Consider the following 27330-nt stretch of genomic DNA (forward strand, 5'->3'; position numbering starts at 1 on the left):
AAATGTCTATTGTTCAAAAATACTTTTATACACACACAACAGCAAAGTGAGACTGAAAAGGCACTTGAAGGAAATTATTTGAGTGAAGAGGGTATAGGACCAGCAAAAAGTTACTGCTAGGAGATAGAGATGGTTACTTTTGAAAACCTAACCCAGTAGTTGAATAAGCTGGTTTTAACAAATATTACATTATCACAGTCTTAAAAGGCTTGATTTACTGAAGTTTGTTTCTAGACTACTGTTATTTTGATCACTACTTATGTGCATATTATTAGCTAAAATGGCAAGGCATATCATTTTACAGATGCCAATAAAAATCAAATGAATGAACAGACAACTTGCAAACTAAGAAATGTGTAGTCATGTTGCAGTTGAGTAAAATCAACTTGGAGATGTGATGTCTGTAGGGAAACACACAACACTCACATGCATCACAAAAAAAGGGTTATGCAACATTGCGTGGTAAACGCCTTTTTGTCTTTAAACCAAACCGCTGCCCGTTTTGAAAATAGTGCAAAAATAGTATGTAATGCAGTTTACACATTTTAAAGGAAGCAATAGGATGAAATACAAATAGATCCTCTGTGTTGCAAAAGTAATCAACACATGTTCCATCATGAAAAATTGCTCTTAAAGAGACATAACGCAACAATAAAATGCTGTAAACTGCTGCTTTCTGGAAACAGTGCTCATAGCATGGAGTGGCCCATTATCCCCACGACTACTGGAGAGGGCTGCAAATACTTATCAGGCAATGCACAGTAGTCCTCTCTGGTAGTCAGCAGGTTAACACTTCAAGGAGTAAAGAAATAGAGAAAGTGGTACTCCAATCAAGGTTATTGGTCACTATAAACTTTCATGATTCAGATAGGAGTGCACAATTAAAAAACAGTTTTCCAATTTATTTTTTATCTGTGTGGTTCATTTGTTATAAACGTATCTTCCCATGAGAGCATATTTAGGTATGTTCATGATCATGCACTTACCTTGAGATCTACTTATACAACACTTATTTACAGTGCTCAAGACTTGTGCATACCTATGAGCATATCTAAATATATAAACGTTACAACAAAAGGAACCAAAACAGGAAGAAGCAAATTAGAAAGAGTTTTGAAATTGTACGCTCTAAATCATGTTCCATCTTCCTTTAACCATATCCTTTACTAAACATACTAAAACGCATAGCAAATCATTCATTGTGTAAGAGAACACAAATCTATATACAAATATACACTTATTTGGTAAGTCACCTTTCAAATCACACCAATCTTAGTAAAAACTGAGCACCGAATACCCTTTACAAATGTTTGACCTAAAGACCACATAACATTTAAAATATATATAACATACACCATAGGCTTGAAGTCCTTGCGAGCAAATATGCAAGCTCTTGTGCAGTATTGATATCACAGTTAGAAGCATTGGTTAATAACAAGCAAATATACTGAATGGAATACCGTTATAATTACCATAGTGAAGAATTCAAAAGATCTTGTCATTAACATATCCAAACAGGATCTTGCTTGTTAATAGTGGTTAAAAACCCCGCCAAACGTCTCAGGACGTTAGAGGCAAATCATAAGTCTGCACAGACTTGGGTATCTCACAGCTTATTTTGTAACATATATCCACAGGTTTAAAAAAAAAAAAAAAGTATAAAAAGTTAAATATATATAAAATTGAAAAGATTAAGAGGGCCAGAATAATTCTATAATGATATCAAATCGACGTCTCTTGATTAGTCCTCAGTTGAACTTTTTTCGATTTACTGGATGCCTGTAGAAAGTAAAACAGAACACCAACTTAATAAATATAAAACAGAGTAAATAGTTTTTTTGTTGTTTTTTTTTTAATTTTTATTTTATTGAGGAACAATCGGACAATAACACAAACTTCATAATGAACAATAATATCATCCACTTATACGACATGGGCTAGCATCAAAACTGTACAAGGTGCTTATACCAAAATCAACAACCTAATCCACTTATAATTTTAAGAATAGTTATTGTGCATAGAGTCTAGAACCCTGTACCTCAGAGTTTTTTCACATATAGTGACCAAACAGAGTAAATAGTACTGAGAATCAAAAATACAAATGTTAGAATAAAGCTATTTTATAACAGAGCAATTAGGTTAATGTATTAAAACAAAAATATAATTTTTACCTGATAAATTAATTTCTTTCATTGTGCTGAGAGTCCACAATCCATTACTCCTGGTAATTACCTTCCCTTCCACTTGGAGGGGGCAAATTCTCCCAAACCCCAAGAGCAATAAAACCCCTCCCACATACCTCAGCCTAACATATAGCAGAACTGAGGTAAGAAAAATGGAGCTCAATTTATTAATTATATTATCAAATGTGCTTCGTTCTTTTGGAATCCTTTGTCAAAGAGGCTGCAATGTTCTACTGGTAACTAGCTAATCACATCAGGTGAGCCAATGACAAAGCATATGTGCAGCAGATAGCTCTCAGTAGTGCATTGCTACTTGTGAGCCTACCTAGGTATAATTTTTAACAAATGGATGCCAAAAGAATGAAACACATTAGATAATCAAACTCATGTCACACTGGTTGATCTATTCCTTCCAGTAGCACCCTGGAGAAGATGCACTGGGCAGTGGGTTATATTGGGTGCCTTCAGGGTTAAAAAAAAAACAAACAAAACAAAAAAAAAAACTAGGGTAAATCTAATCTGTATGTAACCTGCACACTGATCTGTGTCTGAAGGCAAAAATGTCTGGTAGATTGCACAATTTTAAAAAAAAAATAATAATATAAAGAGACACTTAAATGAGAATCCTTATAATAAGTAGGGGGTGAATATACCACTAGTAATTGGAATGACCTTGTGGACTCTCCATGTCTTAGGAAAGAAATAAGGTAAGGCAGAAGAAATGGCAATAAGAAACAAAACTTTCCAAGATAACAATTTAAAGGGACAGTCTACCATAGATTTGATATTGTTTTAAAAGAGATATAATACCTTTATTACCCATTCCCCAGTTTTGCATAACCAACACTGTTATATTAATATACTTTTTACCTCTGTGATTACCTTGTATCTAAGCCTCTTCTGACAGCCCCCTGATCACATGGCTGTGACTGTTTATTATCTATTGTCTTAAATTTAGCATTGTTTTGTGCTAAATCTTAAGGGACAGTCAACCCAAAATTACTGTAACTTATTTAGATTAGTTAATTAACGATCTTTACAGTAAACTGTAGCCCAATTTTCATCTAAATAAACTTTGGCAGAAAATACACTTACTAGATTTCATCTGGCCGTTTTGAAATGGCCGCCTGACCCCTCCTTTTCGGACGTCTCCCAAAAGCGCCAACTAGTACAGGATCCTTTCCTTTCGTCCCTGCGCGCTCCTGTGTCTCCCTTCATTCAGTTCAGTGAGACACATGCTGTTACACGCACATAATCTCTGGGATTTATATTTCCAGGTACATCAGCCATAACTCCCACCACTGTCTAATAAATCTCATCTATTGTATATCTTGTAGCATTAATTAAATGGTCTGTTCACTGCCTGCATTTAAACCATGTCTATAAGGAAAGGGCTGCTCTATTGACGGTGCGATATAGGCACATTCTGCATTTATACATCAGGGCTGATCTGTGCATTCTAATTAGTGAGCAATCTGATCTAACAATGTGATCTCTATATAATATTGGACGCTGGGAAGATCATTTAGCACTTAAATAACCTAAGCCCATTTCATGCAGATTTGCAAAGGACATGGATGCGGAATTCAAGCATACATTTTTAACCTCTTGGCATGCTTCTAGTGCTGTGTGTTACAGAGAATGAGAGGCAGTGAGTGCCGGGCAGGCGGCGATGTGATGTGGGTCTGTGCGTGTAACAGCGATAACCGGGGCTACAAGCTGTTCTTGCCTGGCACTCACTGCCTCTCATTCTCTGTAACACACAGTGCTAGAAGGACAGACCATTTATCGCTGAGAACCCAAACAGCACCGGGAGTTAGACAGGTGGCCAGGCTCCAGCATTACCAAGGTAACTCAGACATTGAGGATTACTGCTGCTCACTCGCTGCACATTCTCTTCTATCTACGCAATCCTCCTACATGTGTCTGGGCTGTGTTTAGTTTTAACCCCTTCATTGCAGCGCAGGGTGTAGGTTTTGTGGCCGCTATTGAACATTATTTCATTAAAAATGCCCTTCCAGTCTGTGCCTTGCATAGGTGCAGTGAGCAGCTTACAAAATAATAATAATGATAACAGACAATTAGAGGCGAAGTTGTGAATTTGCCCAAAACCGATTCTGCTGCAATAAGTTTTTTTTCTTACAAGATGTCAACTGCATTCATCATCTGGGAAGAGAAGAGAAGTGGTATTTAACCCTTTCCTCCCCAATGCTGCAACACCAAAAGGAGTACTGAACCCCAGAACAAACCCTCGCATACACTGGAGGAAGGATGCTGCTCTTGATAGGAAGAATATCTACCCAGACAACCACATAGTTTAGAGGCTTCATATGTACACAATGTGACAATGACATATCAGAACCAGCCTGTGGAAGTTAACTCATTCCCTAGGAAATGTGATAATAGACATTACACAGGTTAATGCTTTTCTGCCACAAATAAAATGCTTACCTTTTTAATAGCCAATCACTGCATTAGCGACCAGAAATGGCTGCAATGGGTTAAACTTCACACACTTCAGGATAAAAGGGCAGGATGAATTTGCAAAGGATATGGATATGGATGCGGAATTCAAGCATACATTTTTAACCTCTTGACATGCTTCTAGCGCTGTGTGTTACAGAGAATGAGAGGCAGTCAGTGCCGGGCAGGAACAGCTTGTAGCCCCGGTTATCGCTGTTACACACACATAACCACATCACATCGCTGCCTGCCCGGCACTCACTGCCTCTCATTCTCTAACACACAGCGCAAGAAGCATGCCAAGAGGTTAAAAATGTATGCTTGAATTCCGCATCCATGTCCTTTGCAAATCTGCATGAAATGGGCTTAGGTTATTTAAGTGCTAAATGATCTTCCCAGCGTCCAATATTATATAGAGATCACATTGTTAGATCAGATTGCTCACTAATTAGAATGCACAGATCAGCCCTGATGTATAAATGCAGAATGTGCCTATATCGCACCGTCAATAGAGCAGCCCTTTCCTTATAGACATGGTTTAAATGCAGGCAGTGAACAGACCATTTAATTAATGCTACAAGATATACAATAGATGAGATTTATTAGACAGTGGTGGGAGTTATGGCTGATGTACCTGGAAATATAAAACCCAGAGATTATGTGCGTGTAACAGCGTGTGACTCACTGAACTGAATGAAGGGAGACATAGGAGCGCGCAGGGACGAAAGGAAAGGATCCTGTACAAGTGGGAGCTTTTGGGAGACGTCAGGGAAGGAGGGGTCAGGCGGCCATTTCAAAACGACCAGATGAGATCTAGTAAGTGTATTTTCTGCCAAAGTTTATTTAGATGAAAATTGGGCTACAGTTTACTGCAAAGATCGTTAATTAACTAATCTAAATAAGTTACAGTAATTTTTGGGTTGACTGAACCTTTAAATAACCCCCTGTGCCTGAACACAGTGTTATATATATGGTCCACGTGTACTTTCTGTCTCTTTGTGTTGAGAGATTTAAAAAGCATGTGATAAGAGGCAGCCCTCAAAGGCTTAGAAATTAGCATATGAGCCTACCTATGTTTAGTTTAAACTACGAATACCAAGAGAAAAAAGCAAATTTGATTATAAAAGTAAATTGGAAAGTTGATTAAAATTAAAAGTCCTATCTGAATAATGAAAGTTTAATTTATACTAGACTGTCCCTTTAATATCTACAGAATGCATAGGCTTAAACGGAGCCTGTTGCAAAACTCTTAAGAACTAGGTTGAGGCTCCAAGGAGAAGCAACAGGTTTAAACACAGGCCTGATTCTGACCAGGGCCTGACAAAAAGATTGTACCTCTGACACATACTCCAGATAATGCAGAAATCTGACCTTTTAGATAACTGACTGACAACCCTTTCTCCAGACCTTCCTGGAGAAAAGACCAAATTCTAAGAATCCTGACCATACTCTAAAAGAAGCTCTTCGATTCACACCAATATAGGTATTTGCGCCATAACTTATGGTAAATTTTACGAGTAATAAGCGTGTGAGCCTGAAGCATCGTATCAATGACTGACTCAGAAAACCCACGCTTAGCCAGAACTAAGCGTTCAATCTCCATGCAGTCCGCTTCAGAGAAAGGAGATTAGAAGGTCCTTCCTCAGAGGTAAACTCCAAGGAGGAAGAGATGACATCCTTCACTAGGTCTGCAAACCAGATCCTGCGAGCTATTAGAATAACAGACGCTCTCTCCTGTTTGATACGAGCAATGACTCGTGGAAGGAGCGCAAACGGCTAGGGACAACTGAGGCCAAGCCATCAGGGCATTGAAGATTGCTCTCAATTCCAAGATGTTTATGGGGAGAGACGACTCCTCCCGAGTCCATAGGCCCTGAGCCTTTAACGAGTCCCAGGCTGCTGCCCAAACTAGCAGGCAGACTTTCAACTCCAATATTTTTATGGGGAGACACGACTCCTCCCGAGTCCATAGGCCCTGAGCCTTTAACGAGTCACAGACTGCTCCCCAGCCTAGCAGGCTGGCGTCCGTGGTCACAATCACACAGGAGGGTCTCCGGAAGTATGTGCCCTGAAACAGATGATCCTGAGAAATCCACCACAAGAGTGTCTCTTGTCAACTGATCCAGATCTATCCTCTGAGACAGATCTGAATGGTCTCTGTTACATTGTCTGAGCATGCATAATTGCAGAGCTCTCAAATGGAATCGAGCAAAGGGAATTATGTCCATGGAAGCGACCATCAGACCAATTACTTCCATGCATTGAGCCACTGATGGCCGAACAGTAGACTGTAGAGAGATGCAAGAGGAGAGAAGCTTGGATTTTCTGATCTCCGTCCCTAAGAAACATACCCTTGTAGCTAGAAAAAAAGGTAACTCTTCTCCAGATTCACTTTCCATCAGTGGGAACGTAAAAAAGACAAGATCTCTGTATGAGAGTTTGCTATTTAAAAAGATGGAGCCTGAACCAATATGTCGTCCAGGTAAGGCACCACGGCAATTCCCTGAGACCTTACAACTGCCAAGAGAGCCCCCAGAACCTTTGAGAAGATTCTGGAAACTGTGGCAAGGCCAAACGGAAGAGAAACAAATTGAAAGTGCTTGTCAAGAAAAAGCGAATCTCAGGAACTGGTCATGATCCCTGTGGATGGGAACATGAAGATACGCGTCCTTCAGGTCTATGGTCGTCATGAACTGACCCTCTTGGACCAAAGGAAGAATAGAACGAATGGTTTCCATTTTGAAGGACGGTACCCTGAGAAATTTGAGACACTTTAGGTCTAAGATGGTTCATAAAGTTCCCTCTTTTTTTGAGAACCCCTAATATATTTGAATATAATCCTAGACCCTGTTCCCTTACTAGAACTGGAACAACCACTCCCAGGGAGAAAAGGTCCTGAATGCAGCTTAAGAATGCCTTTTTTTTTTAACCTGATCCGCAGATACCCTTAAGAGGAATCTGCCCCTGGGAGGACGAGATTTGAATTCTATTTTGTAACCGTGAGATACTATGTCCACAGCCCAAGGGTCTGGGATATCGCGTATCCATGCTTAACGAAACAAGGAAAGTCTGCCCCCCACTTAATCCAATCCCGGACCGGGGGCAGACCCTTCATACTGACTTAGTCTCAGATGAAGGCTTCTTTGATTGCTTCCCCTTGTTCCAAGTCTGATTGGATCTCCAAGAGGACTTGGACTGCTCCGGCTTGAAAGAGGAGGAGGAAGACTTTTGAAGTTACGAAAGCAATGAAAATTAGAATTTTGGCGCCCCTTAGGCTTATTCTTCTTGCCTTGAGGTGGAAAAAAACCCCTTTCCACCGGGAATTTCAGAAATTATCTTCGCCAGGAGCTTGGACGTAACATCAGCCACCAGGATTTCAGCCACAAAGCCCTTCAGGCTAGAACAGTGAAGCCAGAGATCTTGGCTCCCAGTCTAATAACTTGCATGTTGGCATCAGCGATAAGGCCAGTTTGAGAGCCTTGATCCCATCTTGGATCTCCTCTAGCAGAGTCTCCTCTAAAACCAACTCTGACAAAGCATCACACCAAAAAGATGCTGCGCTTGTTACCGTAGCAATACAAACAGCAGGTTGCCATTGAAGACCCTGATGAACATACATTTTCTTTAAATAAGCCTCCAGCTTTTTGTCCATGGGATCCTCAAAAGAACAGTTATCCTCTATAGGAATCGTGGTTCTCTTGGCCAGCGTAGAAATAGCCCCTTCTACCTTAGGCACCGTGCGCCATGAGTCACGAATGGAGTCAGCAACAGGAAACATATTTTTAAAGACAGGGAAAAAGGAATCCCTGCCTTATCCCATTCCTGTGTAATGATCTCCAACACACGGTCTGGAACAGGAAACACTTTCACAGAGGAAGGAAAATCATAGTATTTATTAGGCTTACCAGATATCTTAGGGTTGACAGCGACCGAAGAATCAGAGTCGTCCAAAGTAGCCAATACCTCCTTTAAAAGTAACCGGTGTTCAAGCTTAAATCTGAAGTTTACTTCTTCAGAATCAGACAAAGGATTTATACTGTAAGAGCCTGAGCTTTCACCCTCAGAAGCTACCGAGGTATCCTCCTCATCAGACTTATGAGGGAGGTGAACCTTCGCAGCAGCAGATGGGACAGACACCTTATCAAAAATTTTTTTAGATTTCCTCTTGCGCTGGGAAAAGCAGATAAAGCCGCAGATACTGCAGAAGATATCCGTGCAGCAAAATCTGTTGGCAAATATACTCCTCCAGGAGGCTGAGAGGAATCGCAGGGCACTGTATGTGATGCCATTGAGGCTTGGGACATTTGAGGAGAAAGCTGTGACATATCCTGAACAGCATTATCCTGACAATAGGCTCAGAAGAGAGTAATTTATCATTAAGCTGTAGGGTCTTAGCTAAACACGAGGAGCAAAATTGCATAGGTGAAACAATTTGGGCCTCTAAACATAATAAACCTTTATCAAATGGAATAGACTCCTGTTCAGTGTCCATAGCTAAGATAAAAAAAAAAATTAAATGAGACAACAAAAAAGTTTACTGTCACTTTAAAAGAAACTGAACTTCTTCAAAGCACAGTAACTGCATTTTTTTTACAAGAAAAACTGGGATACTACAAAGCGTTAATATGCACCCAAAAAAAATAAAACAAAATAACACCTCTACACCCATCACACATAAGGGAGTGCCTGCACTCTGCCCAAATAAACCCTTAACCAAGGATTAAAATGTCCCAATAAAAATGCAGTCTCTTTTTTGTTTCAGATTTTTTTTTTTATTAAAAGACAACCTGAAAAGTGTAAGTCTCCAGTACCTAGAAGACAAAAAGCACTTACCTGCATATTCAGCTGTCCGGCAGGAAGAAAGCTCACAAGGTGTGAAAGGACACATATTCCTATCAGAGACCTGTAGAAAAAGAAAGAAAGAGTAACCAACTCTGGCTTTCTATGCCAAGGGCAGCAATATGTTAGAAAGTGGTGAGGTGGTCCTTGCTTTGTTTTCTAACGGCTTAAAAGCCACCACTACTGTTACTCAAGAGATTGATGTGGACACAGCTAAACCCAAATCCTTGCTTGCAGGGAAAAGTACCCAAAAAACTAATTATGCTTACCTGATAATTTTATTTTCTTCTGATGGAAAGAGTCCAAAGTTGCATTCATTACTTTTAGGAAATAAGAACCTGGCCACAAGGAGGAGGCAAAGACACCCCAGCCAAAGGCTTAAATACTCCTCCCACTTCCCTCATCCCCCAGTCATTCTGCCGAGGAACAAGGAACCGTAGAAGAAATATCAGGGTGAAAGAAGAATAAAGTAAGGACGCCCCACATAAAGTTACGGGTGGGGAGCTGTGGACTCTTTCCATCAGAAGAAAATAAAATTATCAGGTAAGCATAATTTATATTTTTCTTCTTAAATAGAAAGAGTCCACAGCTGCCTTCATTACTTTTGGGAAAACATTACCCAAGCTATAGGAGGACACTGAATGCCAAAATGGGAGGGTACAATAGGCGGCCCATACTGAGGGCACCAAGCCAAAAAAACACAAACCATCCCAAACCTCGCTTCTTCAGAGCCAGGCAGAAAATTAAGAGCGAAAAAGGCCCAGAGGACACAGACTCAGACAGTCTGAAAGTCCAACCAGAGATCCCAAGCAGACTCACTGAACCAACACTCCACCAAAAGGACCGTCGCCCCATAGGCAGTCCCACACTCCCTGTACTAGTACAAATACCCAAAACTTATAAAGATCCTCTAAAGGAACCATCTCCTGTAGACAAGAAGAGCCCAAGGATCGTACAGAAGCATAAAAAAATATGACAGCTGAAAACCAAGTCCTTGACATCAGAACTCAGAAAAAACTGAGTAATGAAAATACGGTAGGAACCCAGTAAAAAAATGCCTGAGTCCAGAAACTCACCGTCCTTGGTACAATTCCAAGAAATCCGCAAGGAAAACTGCCAACAAGGCAAATACCAAAATTGCCCACCCTCCCAGACAGAGGGCACCCACCACACAAACTAAGGCGCCGGACTAACCAAAAGTCCACTGGCCCAAAGACCTGCGAACGAACAACCGATCTCAGATGGTACCCCCAGCCGGACCAGCCCAAGCAATGGCAGATCTGAGCAGGGAAACAAGGTAACCGAGGACTGACCCACGAAAGTAAAAAAGAGTAGACACGGCTACTCCATCTAGAGACACTCGAGAAGATCCAAAGAAAACTCGTGAGCCAACCAATTAAAGTCTCAACGTCAGTCAAGAGCCCAGTTCGGAAAGAACAACAGAAGGTGACTATTGTCCGAAACGAAGAAAAAAACCTGCTTCAACCTCCCACCCACCGGAGAGCTCCCACAAAAGCAACTACACCTCCGAAGAGAGAAGAGAAGGACATAGGGAACCCCCAGAAACGAAAGCATCGAGAGACACCTGCCCAAGGAATAGGAATGTCAAGGAAGAAACCGGGAGAAAACAAGGTCACTCCACTGTATCACAGAAGAGCCTCAGTGAAAACCCCATTGAGTAAGCGCGCTTAGCAGGCGCGGAAATAAAAACCTTGCCCTTGCAACCGTCCCCCGTGAAGCCGGAACTGACACCGACAAGGAACCAAAGGCGGCTGACCCCAGGGAACCACAGCTACCTGGCTCCTAGAAAGGCTGGCCCAATAAAAAGCCAGAACAAGGACGAAGGCAGAGGAACCCGGAATGCTGAACTCCCAGGTCCGACCTAGGATCTGACATCCGGTAACATCCCACGGCGGGATCCAAAAGAAGGAGCCGAGAATAACTCCACGGCAACCGGAAGATCAGGAAAAGTCCCCCGTGTCCTAACAAGGTTAAACTAAACCATCAGGCAGGAACAGGAATTCCTGGTCCGACAGACCGATAGACCCCCCCAGGGAACATCCGGACGAAGCCGGATAACAAGAGCAAGAGCTCTGCAAGTCCGAATTCAAAGGGAAGAGACCCCCTCACAGAAGACCAATGCTCTAAAAGTAGCAAGGACTCTCAAGGACGTATAAAGACGCTTGATGATTAGTCAACCAAGCGTCATGAACACGAATGTGCTTGACCAGCGGGGCTAATCCCCTACCAGGGATCAAGCGCCACGTTGTTAAACTACTCGAAGAAGGGAAGGCTCAACATACCTCACTGTGGATCGAAACTGTAACCCATCAGGCTACCATGATGCCGAGTACCTTCAGAGTATAGCATTCTGATCTAGCCTTCCAGCTAGTCACAAACCCCAGAAACAAGGGGACAGTGAGGACAAGCTACCCACAGAACACTGCAGAACTCTATACTCCTCAGGATAAACCATAGGGCAGAAATACGTGGTTGTGGGTGCCACTTAAGCAGCAATCCCTAAACCACATGAGAAAGGTCATTAGGACCTATAGATCTCCAGACTACACTGTCAGATGTCCTTAGAGGAGCAAAAACCAGATTCCCGAAGGTGACCTGTCCCCAGGAGAAACAGAGATAGTCCAGAAGGTCGCAAAACCAGAGACCTCCAACGGAACAAGTCCTAAAAGGACAAATTCCAAAGCCTCCAAAAGGCTAAAACCCACCCTGACGGGCGGACAAAAAGGCGCTAGGGCCTCTATCCTTCGCACCACATGGAAGGAATACTCCAGTTCCCCAAAATGCGGGAACAACGGAGAGAGACGCAGCATTTTCGCTGACTGGCCCCCCGAGAGATAGTTATAAAAAACCGAAACACTCATAAGAACCACTCTGATCCTGGTAAATGCTTAACTAGAAGCAAAATAACACAAAACATTATTGTGAGAAATCGGCCCCCCTACCAGACCAGTTAGGCCGATAGTCGCCACATGTCTGAAAAGTTGCGTGACAGCAGAACTGAATCCAAGCAGGGCCAGCCCGCAACAGGGATACCACCGCCAAGCAGAATATTCTACTCTCAGAGAGAAGGAGAAAATATTTAACAGATTAACATGGAACCAACGTGTCCCTAAGAACTTCAATAGAAGCAAAACCACGAGCATCGATCCCAGAAAAAAAAGTTCCCACAGGAACTATTATAAGGAAACCAAAAATCGTCCTACCGGACAAAATTAAACCAACCGGCAACCCGAAGGTTAACACCAAAAAAATGAACAGAAGGCCCACAGGACCCGCCTAACAAAAAACCTGTTCAACAAAACTGGGAAGAATCTCGAAAACAAGATGTAGAGGAGATTATATCACCCCTCCCCCATGTCTCACAAGGTTGTGTCATTCGAAGAAAAAGCTACCGAGTCCCATAACCCATAAGGGTAGGGTCCCCCTGTAACCCGAAAACGTTTATGAGGAAGACACTAAGGCGAGCCCGCCTGTAACGAAAAACACAGCACTCTGGAAAGGTTACTCCCTTACGGAGCTGCATATGTCCTCCCAGGGCCGAGAGACACAGGATAATTTGGCACGAGCACAATCGCGAACAAACATCCGGACTCTGCAGTTGAGCCAGCATCAAAAGGATGTAGAAACTAAAACGCGCCACCACCTCGAGGGGGGGGGGGGGAGAACAGACTCCCATCCGAGGAGGGAAAGACATAACTTGGGTTACCCGCATGTGTAGTATTAGAAGGGAGCGGTAGGGAACTCGCCTGCCGGAGGACAGGGCCCCCCCCCACCCCCGAGGCGGAAGGCTCAGCAGTCTCTTGAATCCCCGAGCTCGAGGAACAAGGAGCTCTAGAACGGCCTGAGGAACATAACTGATGGACCTGTGTCCAAGGATCCGATTCACACTCATCACAGGATGAAGAGTCTGACCCAGAAAGTTGACCCGATTCAACATCAGTATCCTCCACAGATAGATACTTAAAGTAGACTATGAATCCAAAATAAAACGGCACCAGACACTGCCAATGACTGGGGCACTCACCACCTCCTGATAACCAGACCGCAGCAGACTATTACTCAGACGCCACACAGACAGGAATGTGGAAATGTGAGACACGGACGTAAAACACTCAGTCACCAGGTAACCGTACAGCCCAAAATAAAAAGCATGCCCAACCATAAGGTTGCGTCACCTTGAAAGCCTATATGTTTCAAGCCAGAGCCAGAAAAACACTACACATAAGCAGGTTAAATCACATAATAAAAACATGATAACCAAAACCCCCCCCTGTTCAATAAAATCCCCCTCAGGAGATATTAACCCTTGATTCCAAGATACTAAAGGAGTCCCATTGAAACCCTGAATTTTACCTAACAAATGCGTTACAGTGCAATCAGAAGGTAAATGAAACAATCTTACCGGAATCCACGCCGTGGAACAGGAACACGGCCCTTCAAGTGTTACGAATAGTAGCATTGCCTACGCCATGGACTTGAGAGAGGACAGCAGGTACTGAAACGAAGTTCGACAACGCCAAGTGCTGAAAGGGAGCTGTGAATACGAGTTGGGATGGTGTCGCAGGGGAAGCTCCCACTGCATCTCCGGAATCTCACTTTCGCCCAAGCCTTCACATAAGAGAGACTGAAAGGACTACTTAAAAACAAAATGTATGCTTACCTGATAAATTTATTTATTTCTTGACACGGTGAGTCCACGGATCATCTAATTACTATTGGGAATATCACACCTGTCCAGCAGGAGGCGGCAAAGAGCACCACAGCAAAGCTGTTAAATATCACCTCCCTTCCCTCCAACCCGTGTCATTCAACCAAAGTAAAAGGAGATAAAGGAAGCAACAAGGTGCAGAGGTGCCTGAGGTTTATAACGTGAAAAAAAACGGTTTAGAAAAACAGGGTGGGCTGTGGACTCACAGTGTCAAGAAATAAATACATTTATCAGGTAAGCATAAATTTTGTTTTCTTTCTAATGACACTGAGTCCACGGATCATCTAATTACTATTGGGAATCAATACCCAAGCTAGTGGACACAGATAAGGAAGGGACAAGACAGGGAACCTAAACAGAAGGCACCACTGCTTGAAGAACATTTCTCCCAAAAGAAGCCTCAGCCGAGGCAAAAGTACAAAATTTAAAGAATTTTGAAAAAGTGTGTAGAGAAGACCAAGTTGCAGCCTTGCAAATCTGTTCCACAGAAGCTTTATTTTTAAATGCCCAGGAAGAGGACACAGCCCACGTAGAATGAGCCGTGACTCTCTCAGACGGCTGCTGTCCAGCAGTTTCATAGGCCAAGCGAATTATACTCTTCAGCCACAAAGTAGCCATAGCTTTCTGACCCTTACGTTTTCCAGAGAAAAACAGAGCCGAAGACTGGTGAAACTCCTTAGTCGCCTGTAAAACATAATTTATGTAAGAACTTACCTGATAAATTCATTTCTTTCATATTGGCAAGAGTCCATGAGCTAGTGACATATGGGATATACAATCCTACCAGGAGGGGCAAAGTTTCCCAAACCTCAAAATGCCTATAAATACACCCCTCACCACACCCACAATTCAGTTTAACGAATAGCCAAGCAGTGGGGTGATAAAGAAAGGAGTAGAAAGCATCAACAAAGGAAATTTGGAAATAATTGTGCTTTATACAAGAAATCATAACCACCATAAAAAGGGTGGGCCTCATGGACTCTTGCCAATATGAAAGAAATGAATTTATCAGGTAAGTTCTTACATAAATTATGTTTTCTTTCATGTAATTGGCAAGAGTCCATGAGCTAGTGAAATATGGGATATCAATACCCAAGATGTGGAGTCTTCCACTCAAGAGTCACTAGAGAGGGAGGGAATAAAATAAAAACAGCCATATTACGCTGAAAAAATAATCCACAACCCAAAAAATAAGTTATTTTCACTTAGAAAAGAAAAAAACTTAAATCAAAAGCAGAAGAATCAAACTGAAACAGCTGCCTGAAGAACTTTTCTACCAAAACCTGCTTCCGAAGAAGCAAATACATCAAAATGGTAGAATTTAGTAAATGTATGCAAAGAGGACCAAGTGGCTGCTTTGCAAATCTGATCAACTGAAGCTTCATTCTTAAAAGAAAAGAAGTAGAGACTGATCTAGTAGAATGAGCTGTAATTCTCTGAGGCAGGGTTTGACCCGACTCCAAATAAGCTTGATGAATCAAAAGTTTCAACCAAGAAGCCAAGGAAACAGCAGAAGCTTTCTGACCTTTCCTAGGACCAGAAAATAAAACAAATAGACTAGAAGTCTTCCTGAAATTTTTAGTAGCTTCCACATAATATTTCAAAGCTCTTACCACATCCAAAGAATGTAAGGATCTCTCCAAAGAATTCTTAGGATTAGGACATAAAGAAGGGACAACAATTTCTCTACTAATGTTGTTAGAATTCACAACCTTAGGTAAAAATTGAAAAGAAGTCCGCAAAACTGCCTTATCCTGATGAAAAATCAGAAAAGGAGACTCACAAGAAAGAGCAGATAGCTCAGAAACTCTTCTAGCAGAAGAGATAGCCAAAAGGAACAACACTTTCCAAGAAAGTAATTTAATGTCCAAAGAATGCATAGGTTCAAATGGAGGAGCCTGTAAAGCCCTCAGAACCAAATTAAGACTCCAAGGAGGAGAAATTGACCTAATGACAGGCTTAATACGAACTAAATATTGCAAGGAAAAGAAAGGACGACGGCACTACTGGTGCTGCGTTCCTATTGGTATTAGTATCTCATATGTATTAACTGTATTGATAGAGACAGTCTGAATATACTTTGGAACTTAGGTGCTGTACACTTAAAGAAAGCAACCAAAAAATATCAATTGCTGGGGGCAATTGAAAAGAATGTACTTACATAGCACTCAGCAGCACAGGTTTTTAACTAGCTAGGTACCATAGGTAAAGAAGCCCGTGAAAGGCAAGTTAAAACTTAACTTTTTTTAACTCTATTAAAAAATAAAATTCTAAAAAATATCAGCCAGTGTGACCGAGAACGAAGGTGATTTCAAGGGGGTAAAATTACCTCCCAAATCTCAATATGTATAATATGAATACCCCTGTATGGTCTCCTAAGGTAATACCCTTAATACAAAGGGAGTAATACAAATGTACCTCTTAATTCTGTTTGTTAAGGTGTGTGTCAATATCACAATAAGAATACCCCTGCTGTTATTCTTTATCTGTGTCAGGGGATGTCAAAAGTAAAGTCACACCTTCCAAAATAAATAAATTTAAGGTACAGTTGTCTCTGGGAGATGTGAGCTTCCAACAATTTGGTAAAATTGAATCTGTTATTGGGTACCGGGATAGATAGGATACTCCTATTATTTACCAGTCAATTAATGGTTACTAGTAGGATTAAACACCTATTATTCTTTTAATTGTCTAGCATGACATAATGTCCTGGTATGGTTAGGATTATTGTATGGATGGTACTAAAAATACAGTAATCAGTTAATAAAGCCACCAAGGATGTGTTGACTCTAACAGTACCCACGCTGTTGTAACAAATTAACGTTATATTAGGGTAAACTTTCTGGAAGGTCAAGTAATTCACAGAAATAGAATAATTATATGGCTCCAGAAATTTTTTTTTCCCTAGTTGCCTTAGTTTCCTTCATATATAGGACACTGTTGTGGTATAGGCAAAAACTGCCTTCAGAATCAGTAATCCTTGTGTTGTAAATAAGTTCCCAATAGTACTACACAAAGGTCGGTACCCCGAAGTTAATCTGGTAATATATTATTAACTATTGTAGTGTAATGACATTGAGAGATGCTTGGTGTGACATACTTAGGTATAGTAAGACTTCAAGGACACTTGCACGTTAAGTGCATATCAATCTCCATGTTTTTTTTTATTGGAAGGTGAAAATATGATTACCATAGGAGCTGTTTGTATCAGTGGACCGCTATTCCTATATAACCAGTATTTCCCTTATTCGGATCTGATTGGTTATATATACTGAGTTATTCGGTCTTACGAAGTTCGTTGCTAATGTGGATATTTCCCAGACTGCTTAGTGCATTGGTTATCTCGAGTGTGTTGATTTAACAGATATCTTGCACTTAGTGTCAAAAAGACCGTCCCGCGACTTGTGCTAATGTCACTGTTAGATTGAATATATTATTGTTATTGTTATTATAATTAGCACAGTAATATCGCTGGGAAAGAAACTTTAAATATTTATTGTAGAATACAGTAATTAATTTCCCTGACTCGTAATTCAGTGGATACGCTCTATTTGTAACTAATAGTACAGCTGTCTGGTGTGTATGAGAGGGAACTACTCTCCCCTCTTCTTAGATTGGAAATAGCAGTGTAAGCAGATCAATATATAACTAAATATAAATGGGTTCCTGCTGGTATATAGTTAGCGGTTTTGAATCCTGGCTATTAGTTTACATTAAATTGTTATTTCCCCCCTTCCGGTAACTCTATTATCTTTGCTACCGCTGAGAGATAGTAGTTGTTAGGATACTTAGGTTAACTAAATTCTTAGGTTTTCTAAATCGTAAATATGTTTCAACCAGGCACTCTCACATACATACAGGTTTAAATTAAATTCTAATAAAGCATTCGCTCAACAAGTCACACTGCTGTTTAGTTTAAAAAGGAGAGGTGATCTCCTTTTCCAATCTAAGAAGAGGGGAGAGTAGTTCCCTCTCATACACACCAGACAGCTGTACTATTAGTTACAAATAGAGCGTATCCACTGAATTACGAGTCAGGGAAATTAATTACTGTATTCTACGATAAATATTTAAAGTTTCTTTCCCAGCGATATTACTGTGCTAATTATAATAACAATAACAATAATATATTCAATCTAACAGTGACATTAGCACAAGTCGCGGGACGGTCTTTTTGACACTAAGTGCAAGATATCTGTTAAATCAACACACTCGAGATAACCAATGCACTAAGCAGTCTGGGAAATATCCACATTAGCAACGAACTTCGTAAGACCGAATAACTCAGTATATATAACCAATCAGATCCGAATAAGGGAAATACTGGTTATATAGGAATAGCGGTCCACTGATACAAACAGCTCCTATGGTAATCATATTTTCACCTTCCAATAAAAAAACCCATGGAGATTGATATGCACTTAACGTGCAAGTGTCCTTGAAGTCTTACTATACCTAAGTATGTCACACCAAGCATCTCTCAATGTCATTACACTACAATAGTTAATAATATATTACCAGATTAACTTCGGGGTACCGACCTTTGTGTAGTACTATTGGGAACTTATTTACAACACAAGGATTACTGATTCTGAAGGCAGTTTTTGCCTATACCACAACAGTGTCCTATATATGAAGGAAACTAAGGCAACTAGGGAAAAAAAAATTCTGGAGCCATATAATTATTCTATTTCTGTGAATTACTTGACCTTCCAGAAAGTTTACCCTAATATAACGTTAATTTGTTACAACAGCGTGGGTACTGTTAGAGTCAACACATCCTTGGTGGCTTTATTAACTGATTACTGTATTTTTAGTACCATCCATACAATAATCCTAACCATACCAGGACATTATGTCATGCTAGACAATTAAAAGAATAATAGGTGTTTAATCCTACTAGTAACCATTAATTGACTGGTAAATAATAGGAGTATCCTATCTATCCCGGTACCCAATAACAGATTCAATTTTACCAAATTGTTGGAAGCTCACATCTCCCAGAGACAACTGTACCTTAAATTTATTTATTTTGGAAGGTGTGACTTTACTTTTGACATCCCCTGACACAGATAAAGAATAACAGCAGGGGTATTCTTATTGTGATATTGACACACACCTTAACAAACAGAATTAAGAGGTACATTTGTATTACTCCCTTTGTATTAAGGGTATTACCTTAGGAGACCATACAGGGGTATTCATATTATACATATTGAGATTTGGGAGGTAATTTTACCCCCTTGAAATCACCTTCGTTCTCGGTCACACTGGCTGATATTTTTTAGAATTTTATTTTTTAATAGAGTTAATAAAAGTTAAGTTTTAACTTGCCTTTCACGGGCTTCTTTACCTATGGTACCTAGCTAGTTAAAAACCTGTGCTGCTGAGTGCTATGTAAGTACATTCTTTTCAATTGCCCCCAGCAATTGATATTTTCTGGTTGTCTTAATACGAACTAAAGCCTGTACAAAACAGTGTATATCAGGAAGTATAGCAATTTTTCTGTGAAATAAAACAGAAAGAGCTGAGATTTGTCCTTTCAAGGAACTTGCAGACAAACCCTTATCCAGACCATCTTGAAGAAACTGCAAAATTCTAGGAATTCTAAAAGAATGCCAGGAGAATTTATGAGAAGAACACCATGAAATGTAAGCCTTCCAAACTCTATAATAAATCTTCCTAGAGACAGATTTACGAGCTTGTAACATAGTATTAATCACTGAATCAGAGAAACCTCTATGACTTAGAACTAAGCGTTCAATTTCCATACCTTCAAATTTAATGATTTGAGATCCTGATGGAAAAACGGACCTTGAGATAGTAGGTCCAGCCGTAATGGAAGTGGCCAAGGCGGGCAACTGGACATCCGAACCAGATCCGCATACCAAAACCTGTGTGGCCATGCTGGAGCCATCAGCAACGCAAAAGACTGTTCCATGATGATTTTGGAAATCACTCTTGGAAGAAGAACTAGAGGCGGGAAGATGTAAGCAGGTTGATAACACCAAGGAAGTGTCAGCGCATCCACTGCTTCCGCCTGAACATCCCTGGACCTGGACAGGTATCTGGGAAGCTTCTTGTTTAGATGAGAGGCCATGAGATCTATCTCTGGAAGCCCCCACATCTGAACAATCTGAGAAAACACATCTGAATGGAGAGACCACTCCCCTGGATGTAAAGTCTGGTGGCTGAGATAATCCGCCTCCCAATTGTCTACACCTGGGATATGTACCGCAGAGATTAGACAGGAGCTGGATTCCGCCCAAGCAAGTATCCGAGATACTTCTTTCATAGCTTGGGGACTGAGTCCCACCCTGATGATTGACATAAGCCACAGTTGTGATATTGTCTGTCTGAAAACAAATGAACGGTTCTCTCTTTAGTAGAGGCCAGAACTGAAGAGCCCTGAGAATTGCACGGAGTTCTAAAATATTTATTGGTAATCTCGCCTCTTGAGATTTCCAAACCCCTTGTGCTGTCAGAGACCCCCAAAAAGCTCCCCAACCTGAAAGACTCGCATCTGTTGTGATCACAGTCCAGGTTGGGCGAACAAAAGAAGCCCCTTAAACCAAACGATGGTGATCAATCCACCATGTCAGAGTGTCGTACATTGGGATTCAAGGATATTAATTGTGATATCTTTGTATAATCCCTGCACCATTGATTCAGCATACAAAGCTGAAGAGGTCTCATGTGAAAACGAGCAAAGGGGATTGCGTCCGATGCTGCAGTCATGAGACCTAAAACTTCCATGCACATAGCCACTGAAGGGAATGACTGAGACTGAAGGTGCCGGCAGGCTGCAACCAATTTTAAACGTCTCTTGACTGTTAGAGACAGAGTCATGGACACTGAATCTATCTGGAAACCTAAAAAGGTGACCCTTGTCTGAGGAATCAAGAAACTTTTTGGTAAATTGATCCTCCAACCATGTTTCCGAAGAAACACTAGTTGATTTGTGTGAGATTCTGCAGTATGTAAAGACTGAGCTAGTACCAAGATATCGTCCAAATAAGGAAACACTGCAATAACCTGTTCTCTGATTACAGATAGTAGGGCACCCAGAACCTTTGAAAAGATTCTTGGAGCTGTTGCTAGGCCAAATGGAAGAGCAACAAATTGGCAATGCTTGTTTAGAAAAGAGAATCTGAGAAACTGATAGTGTTCTGGATGAATCGGAATATGAAGGTAAGCATCCTGCAAGTCTATTGTGGACATATAATGTCCTTGCTGAACAAAAGGCAGAATAGTCCTTATAGTCACCATCTTGAAAGTTGGTACTCTTACATAACGATTTAAAATTTTCAGATCCAGAACTGGTCTGAACAAATTTTCTCTCTTTGGTACAATGAATAGGTTTGAATAAAACCCCAAACCTTGTTCCTGAAGAGGAACTGGCATGATTACCCCTGAAGACTCCAGATCTGAAACACACTTCAGAAAAGCCTGAGCTTTTACTGGATTTACAGGAATGTGTGAGAGAAAAAATCTTCTCACAGGAGGTCTTACTTTGAATCCTATTCGATACCCTTGAGAGACAATGCTCTGAATCCAATGATTTTGGACAGATTTTATCCAAAAATCCTTGAAAAACCTTAATCTGCCCCCTACCAGCTGAGCTGGAATGAGGGCCGCACCTTCATGCGGATTTAGGGGCAGACTTTGGTTTCCTAAATGGCTTGGATTTATTCCAATTTGAGGAAGGCTTCAAACTGGAAGCAGATTCCTTGGGAGGAGGATTGAGTTTTTGTTCCTTATTCTGACTAAAGGAACGAAAACGGTTAGAAGCCTTAGATTTACCCTTAGGTTTTTTATCCTGAGGCAAAAAAACTCCTTTTCCTCCAGTGATAGTTGAAATAATAGAATCCAACTGAGAACCAAATAAATTATTACCTTGGAAAGAAAGAGATAGTAATCTAGATTTAGATGTCATATTAGCATTCCAAGATTTAAGCCACAAAGCTCTTCTAGCTAATACAGCTAAAGACATGGATCTAACATCAATTTTGATAATATCAAAAATGGCATCACAAATAAAATGATTAGCATGTTGCAGTAAGCGAACAATGCTAGATATGTCAGAATCCAATTCATGTTGCGCTAAATTTTCCAACCAGAAAGTTGATGCGGCCGCAACATCACCCAAAGAAATAGCAGGTCTGAGAAGATGACCTAAATATAAATAGGCCTTCCTTAGATAAGATTCAAGCTTCCTATCTAAAGGATCCTTAAAGGAAGGGCTATCTTCCATAGAAATAGTGGTACGTTTAGCAAGAGTAGAAATAGCCCCATCAACTTTGGGGATCTTTTCCCAAAACTCTATAGATTTTGCTGGTAAAGGATACAATCTCTTAAACCTTGAAGAAGGAATAAAGGAAGTACCTGGCTTATTCCATTCCCTAGAAATCATATCAGAAATAGCCTCAGGAATTGGAAAAACACCTGGGGAAACCACAGGAGGTTTAAAAACAGCATTTAAACGTTTATTAGACTGAACGTCAAGAGGACTGGTTACCTCAATATCCAAAGTAATTAACACTTCTTTTAATAAAGAACGCATATACTCTATTTTAAATAAATAAGTAGATTTGTCAGTGTCAACATCTGAGGAAGGATCTTCTGTTTCAGATAGATCCTCATCAGAAGAGGATGAATTATTATGTTGTTGGTCATTTGAAATTTCATCAGCTAAACGAGAAGTTTTAAAAGACCTTTTACGTTTATTAGAAGGTGGAAATGCAGACAAAGCCTTCATAATAGATTCAGAAACAAATTCTTTGAAATTTACAGGTATATCATGCACATTAGAAGTTGAAGGAACTGCAACTGGCAATGTACTATTACTGATAGAAACACTATCTGCATGTAAAAGTTTATCATGACAACTATTACAAATGACATTCGGTGGAATAATTTCTACAATTTTGCAACAAATGCACTTAGCTTTGGTAGAACCGACGTCAGGCAGCAATGTTCCAGCAGAAACTTCAGAGACAGGATCGGATTGGGACATCTTGCTCAATGTAAGAGAAAAAACAACATATAAAGCAAAATTATCTATTTCCTTAAATGACAGTTTCAGGAATGGGAAAAAATGCAAAAGCATAGGCCTCTTGATAGAAGAAAGCAGGAGGCAAACATGCATGGGGTATTGAAATAATGAAAAAATTGGCGCCAAGTATGACGCACAACGTAACGTAAACTTTTTTGGTGCCAAAAATGACCGGAAATGACACTCTTGCATCACTAATGACGCCGCCGTGTGAAAGGTCTAGACGTCACGTATGACGCCGGAAATGACGAAGTTGCGTCAAAAAACGTAATTTCCCGCGCCAAAAATGACGCAATAAAGTCTAACATTTGACGCACCCGCGGGCCTAATACCCGCAAATGTAAAAGTAGTCAAAATTGAAAAAGACTAAACCCCAGGTAAGAAACAAATTTCTTAAAGTGTTTATATTCCCAAATATGAAACTGACAGTCTGCAGAAGGAAATACATGAACCTGACTCATGGCAAATATAAGTACAATACATATATTTAGAACTTTATATAAATTGCATAAAGTGCCAAACCATAGCTGAGAGTATCTCAAGAAATAAAAACATACTTACCAAAAGACACCCATCCACAAATAGCAGATAGCCAAACCAGTACTAAAACAGTTCTTTAGTGAGGTAATGGTAAATTTGAGAGTATATCGTCGATCTGAAAAGGGAGGTAGGAGACGAATCTCTACGACCGATAACAGAGAACCCATGAAAAAGACCCCCGTTAGGGAAATCATCGTATTCAATAGGTGATACTCCCTTCACGTCCCTCTGACATTCGCTGTACTCTGAGAGGAATCGGGCTTCAACAATGCTGAGAAGCGCATATCAACATAGAAATCTTAGCACAAACTTACTTCACCACCTCCATAGGAGGCAAAGTTTGTAAAACTGAATTGTGGGTGTGGTGAGGGGTGTATTTATAGGCATTTTGAGGTTTGGGAAACTTTGCCCCTCCTGGTAGGATTGTATATCCCATATGTCACTAGCTCATGGACTCTTGCCAATTACATGAAAGAAATAGTATTTCAACGCACGCACCACATCTAGGTTGTGCAGCAGACGCTCTTTATGGGAAGAAGGGCTAGGACATAAAGAAGGAACAACAATTTCTTGATTAATTTTCCTATCCGAAACAACCTTAGGAAGGAAACCCAACTTAGTACGCAGAACTACCTTATCAGAATGAAAAATAAGATAAGGGGATTCACACTGCAACACCGAGAGTTCTGAGACTTCTGCGGACAGAAAAAATTCCAACAAGAAACAAAACTTTCCAAGATAACTTAATATCTAAGGAATGCTCATAGGTTCAAACGGAGCCTGATGAAGAACTTTAAGAACAAAGTTAAGACTCCAGGGAGGATTAACAGTTTTGAACACAGGCCTGATTCTGACTAAGGCCTGACAAAAAGATTGCACGCCTGGTACATCCGCAAGATGTTTATGTAACAAAATAGACAATGCAGATATTTGACCTTTCAAAGAACTTGCCGATAAACCCTTCTCCAAACCTTCTTGGAGAAAAGACAAAATTCTAGGAATCCGAACTCTACTCCAAGAGTAGCCTCTGGATTCACACCAATGCAGATATTTACGCCATATCTTGTAGTAAATCTTCCTCGTAACAGGCTTACGAGCCTGAATCATGGTCTCAATGACTGACTCAGAAAAACCACGCTTACATAAAATTAAGCGTTCAATCTCCAAGCAGTCAGCTTCAGAGAAACTAGATTTGGGTGAAGGAAAGGCCCTTGAAGTAGAAGGTCCTTCCTCAGTGGTAGTCTTCAAGGAGGGAGAGATGACATCTCCACTAGGTCTGCATACCAGATCCTGCAAGGCCATGCCGGTGCAATGAGGATCACCGATGCCCTCTACTGTTTGATTCGAACAATTACCCGAGGAAGGAGAGCGAACGGAGGAAACAGGTATGCGAGACAGAAATTCCAAAGGACCGCCAGAGCATCTATCAGTACAGCCTGAGAATCCCTCTACCTCGACCCGTACCTCGGGAGCTTGGCATTCTGACGAGATGCCATGAGATCCAGTTCCGGCTGTCCCCATTTGAGAATCAAGCAGGGAAACACTTCCGGATGGAGTTCCCACTCCCCCGGGGTGAAAGGTCTGTCTGCTCAGAAAATTCACTTCCCAATTGTCCACTCCTGAAATGTGGATCGCAGATAGACAGCAGTTGTGGGTCTCCGCCCACTGAATAATCTTGGCTACCTCTGTCATTGACAAGGAACTCAGAGTTCCTCCCTGATGGTTGATGTAAGCCACTGAAGTTATATTGTCCGATTGGAACCAGATAAACCGGACCGAAGCTAACTGAGGCCAGGCCCAAAGAGCATTGAAGATTGCCCTCAGCTCCAGAATATTTATGGGGAGAACAGACTCCTCCCGAGTCCATGTCCCCTGAGCCATTAGAGAGCCCCAGACTGCTCCCCATCCCAGCAGGCTGGCGTCTGTTGTCACAATCACCCAGGTGGGTCTGCGAAAGCAGGTTCCCTGGGAGAGATGATCCCGAGACACCCACCAAAGAAGAGGATCTCTTGTTGTCTGATCTAACTGTAATTGCGGAGACAGACCCGCATAATCCCCATTCCATTGACTTAGCATGCATAACTGCAGAGGCCTGAGGTGGAAACGGGCAAACAGAATGATGTCCATGGCAGCTACCATCAGACCATTTACCTCCATACATTAAGCCACTGACGGCCGAGGAGAGGACTGAAGGGCCAGACAAGAGTCGAAGATCTTTGATTTTCTGACCTCTGTCAGAAATATTTTCATCGATAGGGAATCTATTATAATTCCCAAGAACACTACCCTTGTAGCAGGAATTGAGGAACTCTTTCCTAGATTCACCTTCCATCCGTGAGAGCGCAGGAAAGATAACAACATCGCTGTGTGGGAGTTCGCTTGTTGAAAGGATGGCGTCCAGATAAGGTGCCACCGCAATGCCCCTCAACTGGAGCACCGCCAACAGGGATTTCAATAATTTTTTGAAAAAATTCTGGGAGCTGTGGCAAGGCCGAATGGAAAAGCCACAAACTGAAAGTGTTTGTCTACAAATGCGAACCTCAGAAACTTGTGATAGTCCCTGTGTATGGGAACATGCAGGTACGCGTCCTTTAAATCTACGGTTATGAACTGACCCTCTTGAACCAAGGGAAGAATGGAATGAATAGTTTCCATCTTGAAGGACGGTACTCTGAGGAACTTGTTTAGACTTTTGAGGTCTAGAATTGGCCTGAAAGTTCACTCTTTTTTGGGAACCACAAACAGATTGGAGTAAAAACCCAGACCCTGTTCCTGCATTGGAACAGGAACCATCACTCCCAGTGCGGAAAGGTCTCGAACAGTGTAAGAACGCTTCTCTTTATCTGTTCTACAGATAATCTTGAGATCAGAAACCTGCCCCTGGGAGGAAAGTTCTTGAACTCTAGTTTGTATCCCTGGGACACGATGTCCACTGTCCAGGGATCCTGAACATACCAAACCCATGTCTGAGCAAAGGAGGAAAGTCTGCCCCCCACAAGATCCAGTCCCAGATCGGGGGCAGACCCTTCATGCTGACTGAGTCAGTAGCAGGCTTCTTAGATTGCTTTCCCTTGTTCCAAGACTGGTTGGACCTCCAGGAAGGCTTGGACTGTTCCTGCTTTGAAGAGGGAGAGGAAGGCTCACCCTTGAAGTTTCGAAAGGAACGAAAATTACTCTGACGTCCCTTCTGCTTATTCCTCAGCGAGGAAATAACCCTTTCCTCCCGTAATGTCGGAAATAATTTCCGCCAATCCCGGCCCAATCGAGGTCTTACCCTTGTAAGGAATCGCCAAAAGCTTAGACTTAGACGACACACCCGCAGACAAGGATTAAAACCAGAAGGCTCTATGGGCCAGTACGGCAAACCCAGAAATTTTAGCTCCCAGCTTGATAACCTGTAGGGAAACATCCGTAATAAAAGAATTGGCCAACTTAAGGGCTTTCATCCTATCCTAGATCTCTTTAAAGGGAGTGTCTGTCTGAATAGAATCAGACAACGCATCAAACCAGTATGCCGCAGC

At 41.3% G+C, this 27330-nt stretch overlaps 1 protein-coding gene across 1 annotated transcript in view; it reads right to left on the reverse strand.

The window, feature by feature from the left end:
- Positions 1 to 1234: 1234 nt before the first annotated feature.
- LOC128640145 (rho GTPase-activating protein 19-like) overlaps positions 1235 to 27330 on the reverse strand; it is a 161250-nt gene continuing 135154 nt past the window's right edge. The window contains exon 3 of the mRNA XM_053692505.1: positions 1235 to 1779. Within this exon, the coding sequence (XP_053548480.1) occupies positions 1723 to 1779 (57 nt within the window). The 3' untranslated portion in view covers positions 1235 to 1722. The remainder of the gene's footprint in view (positions 1780 to 27330) is intronic.

The sequence above is a fragment of the Bombina bombina genome, chromosome 9 (genome assembly GCF_027579735.1).
Source record: "Bombina bombina isolate aBomBom1 chromosome 9, aBomBom1.pri, whole genome shotgun sequence".
Classification (NCBI taxonomy): Eukaryota; Metazoa; Chordata; class Amphibia; order Anura; family Bombinatoridae; genus Bombina; species Bombina bombina.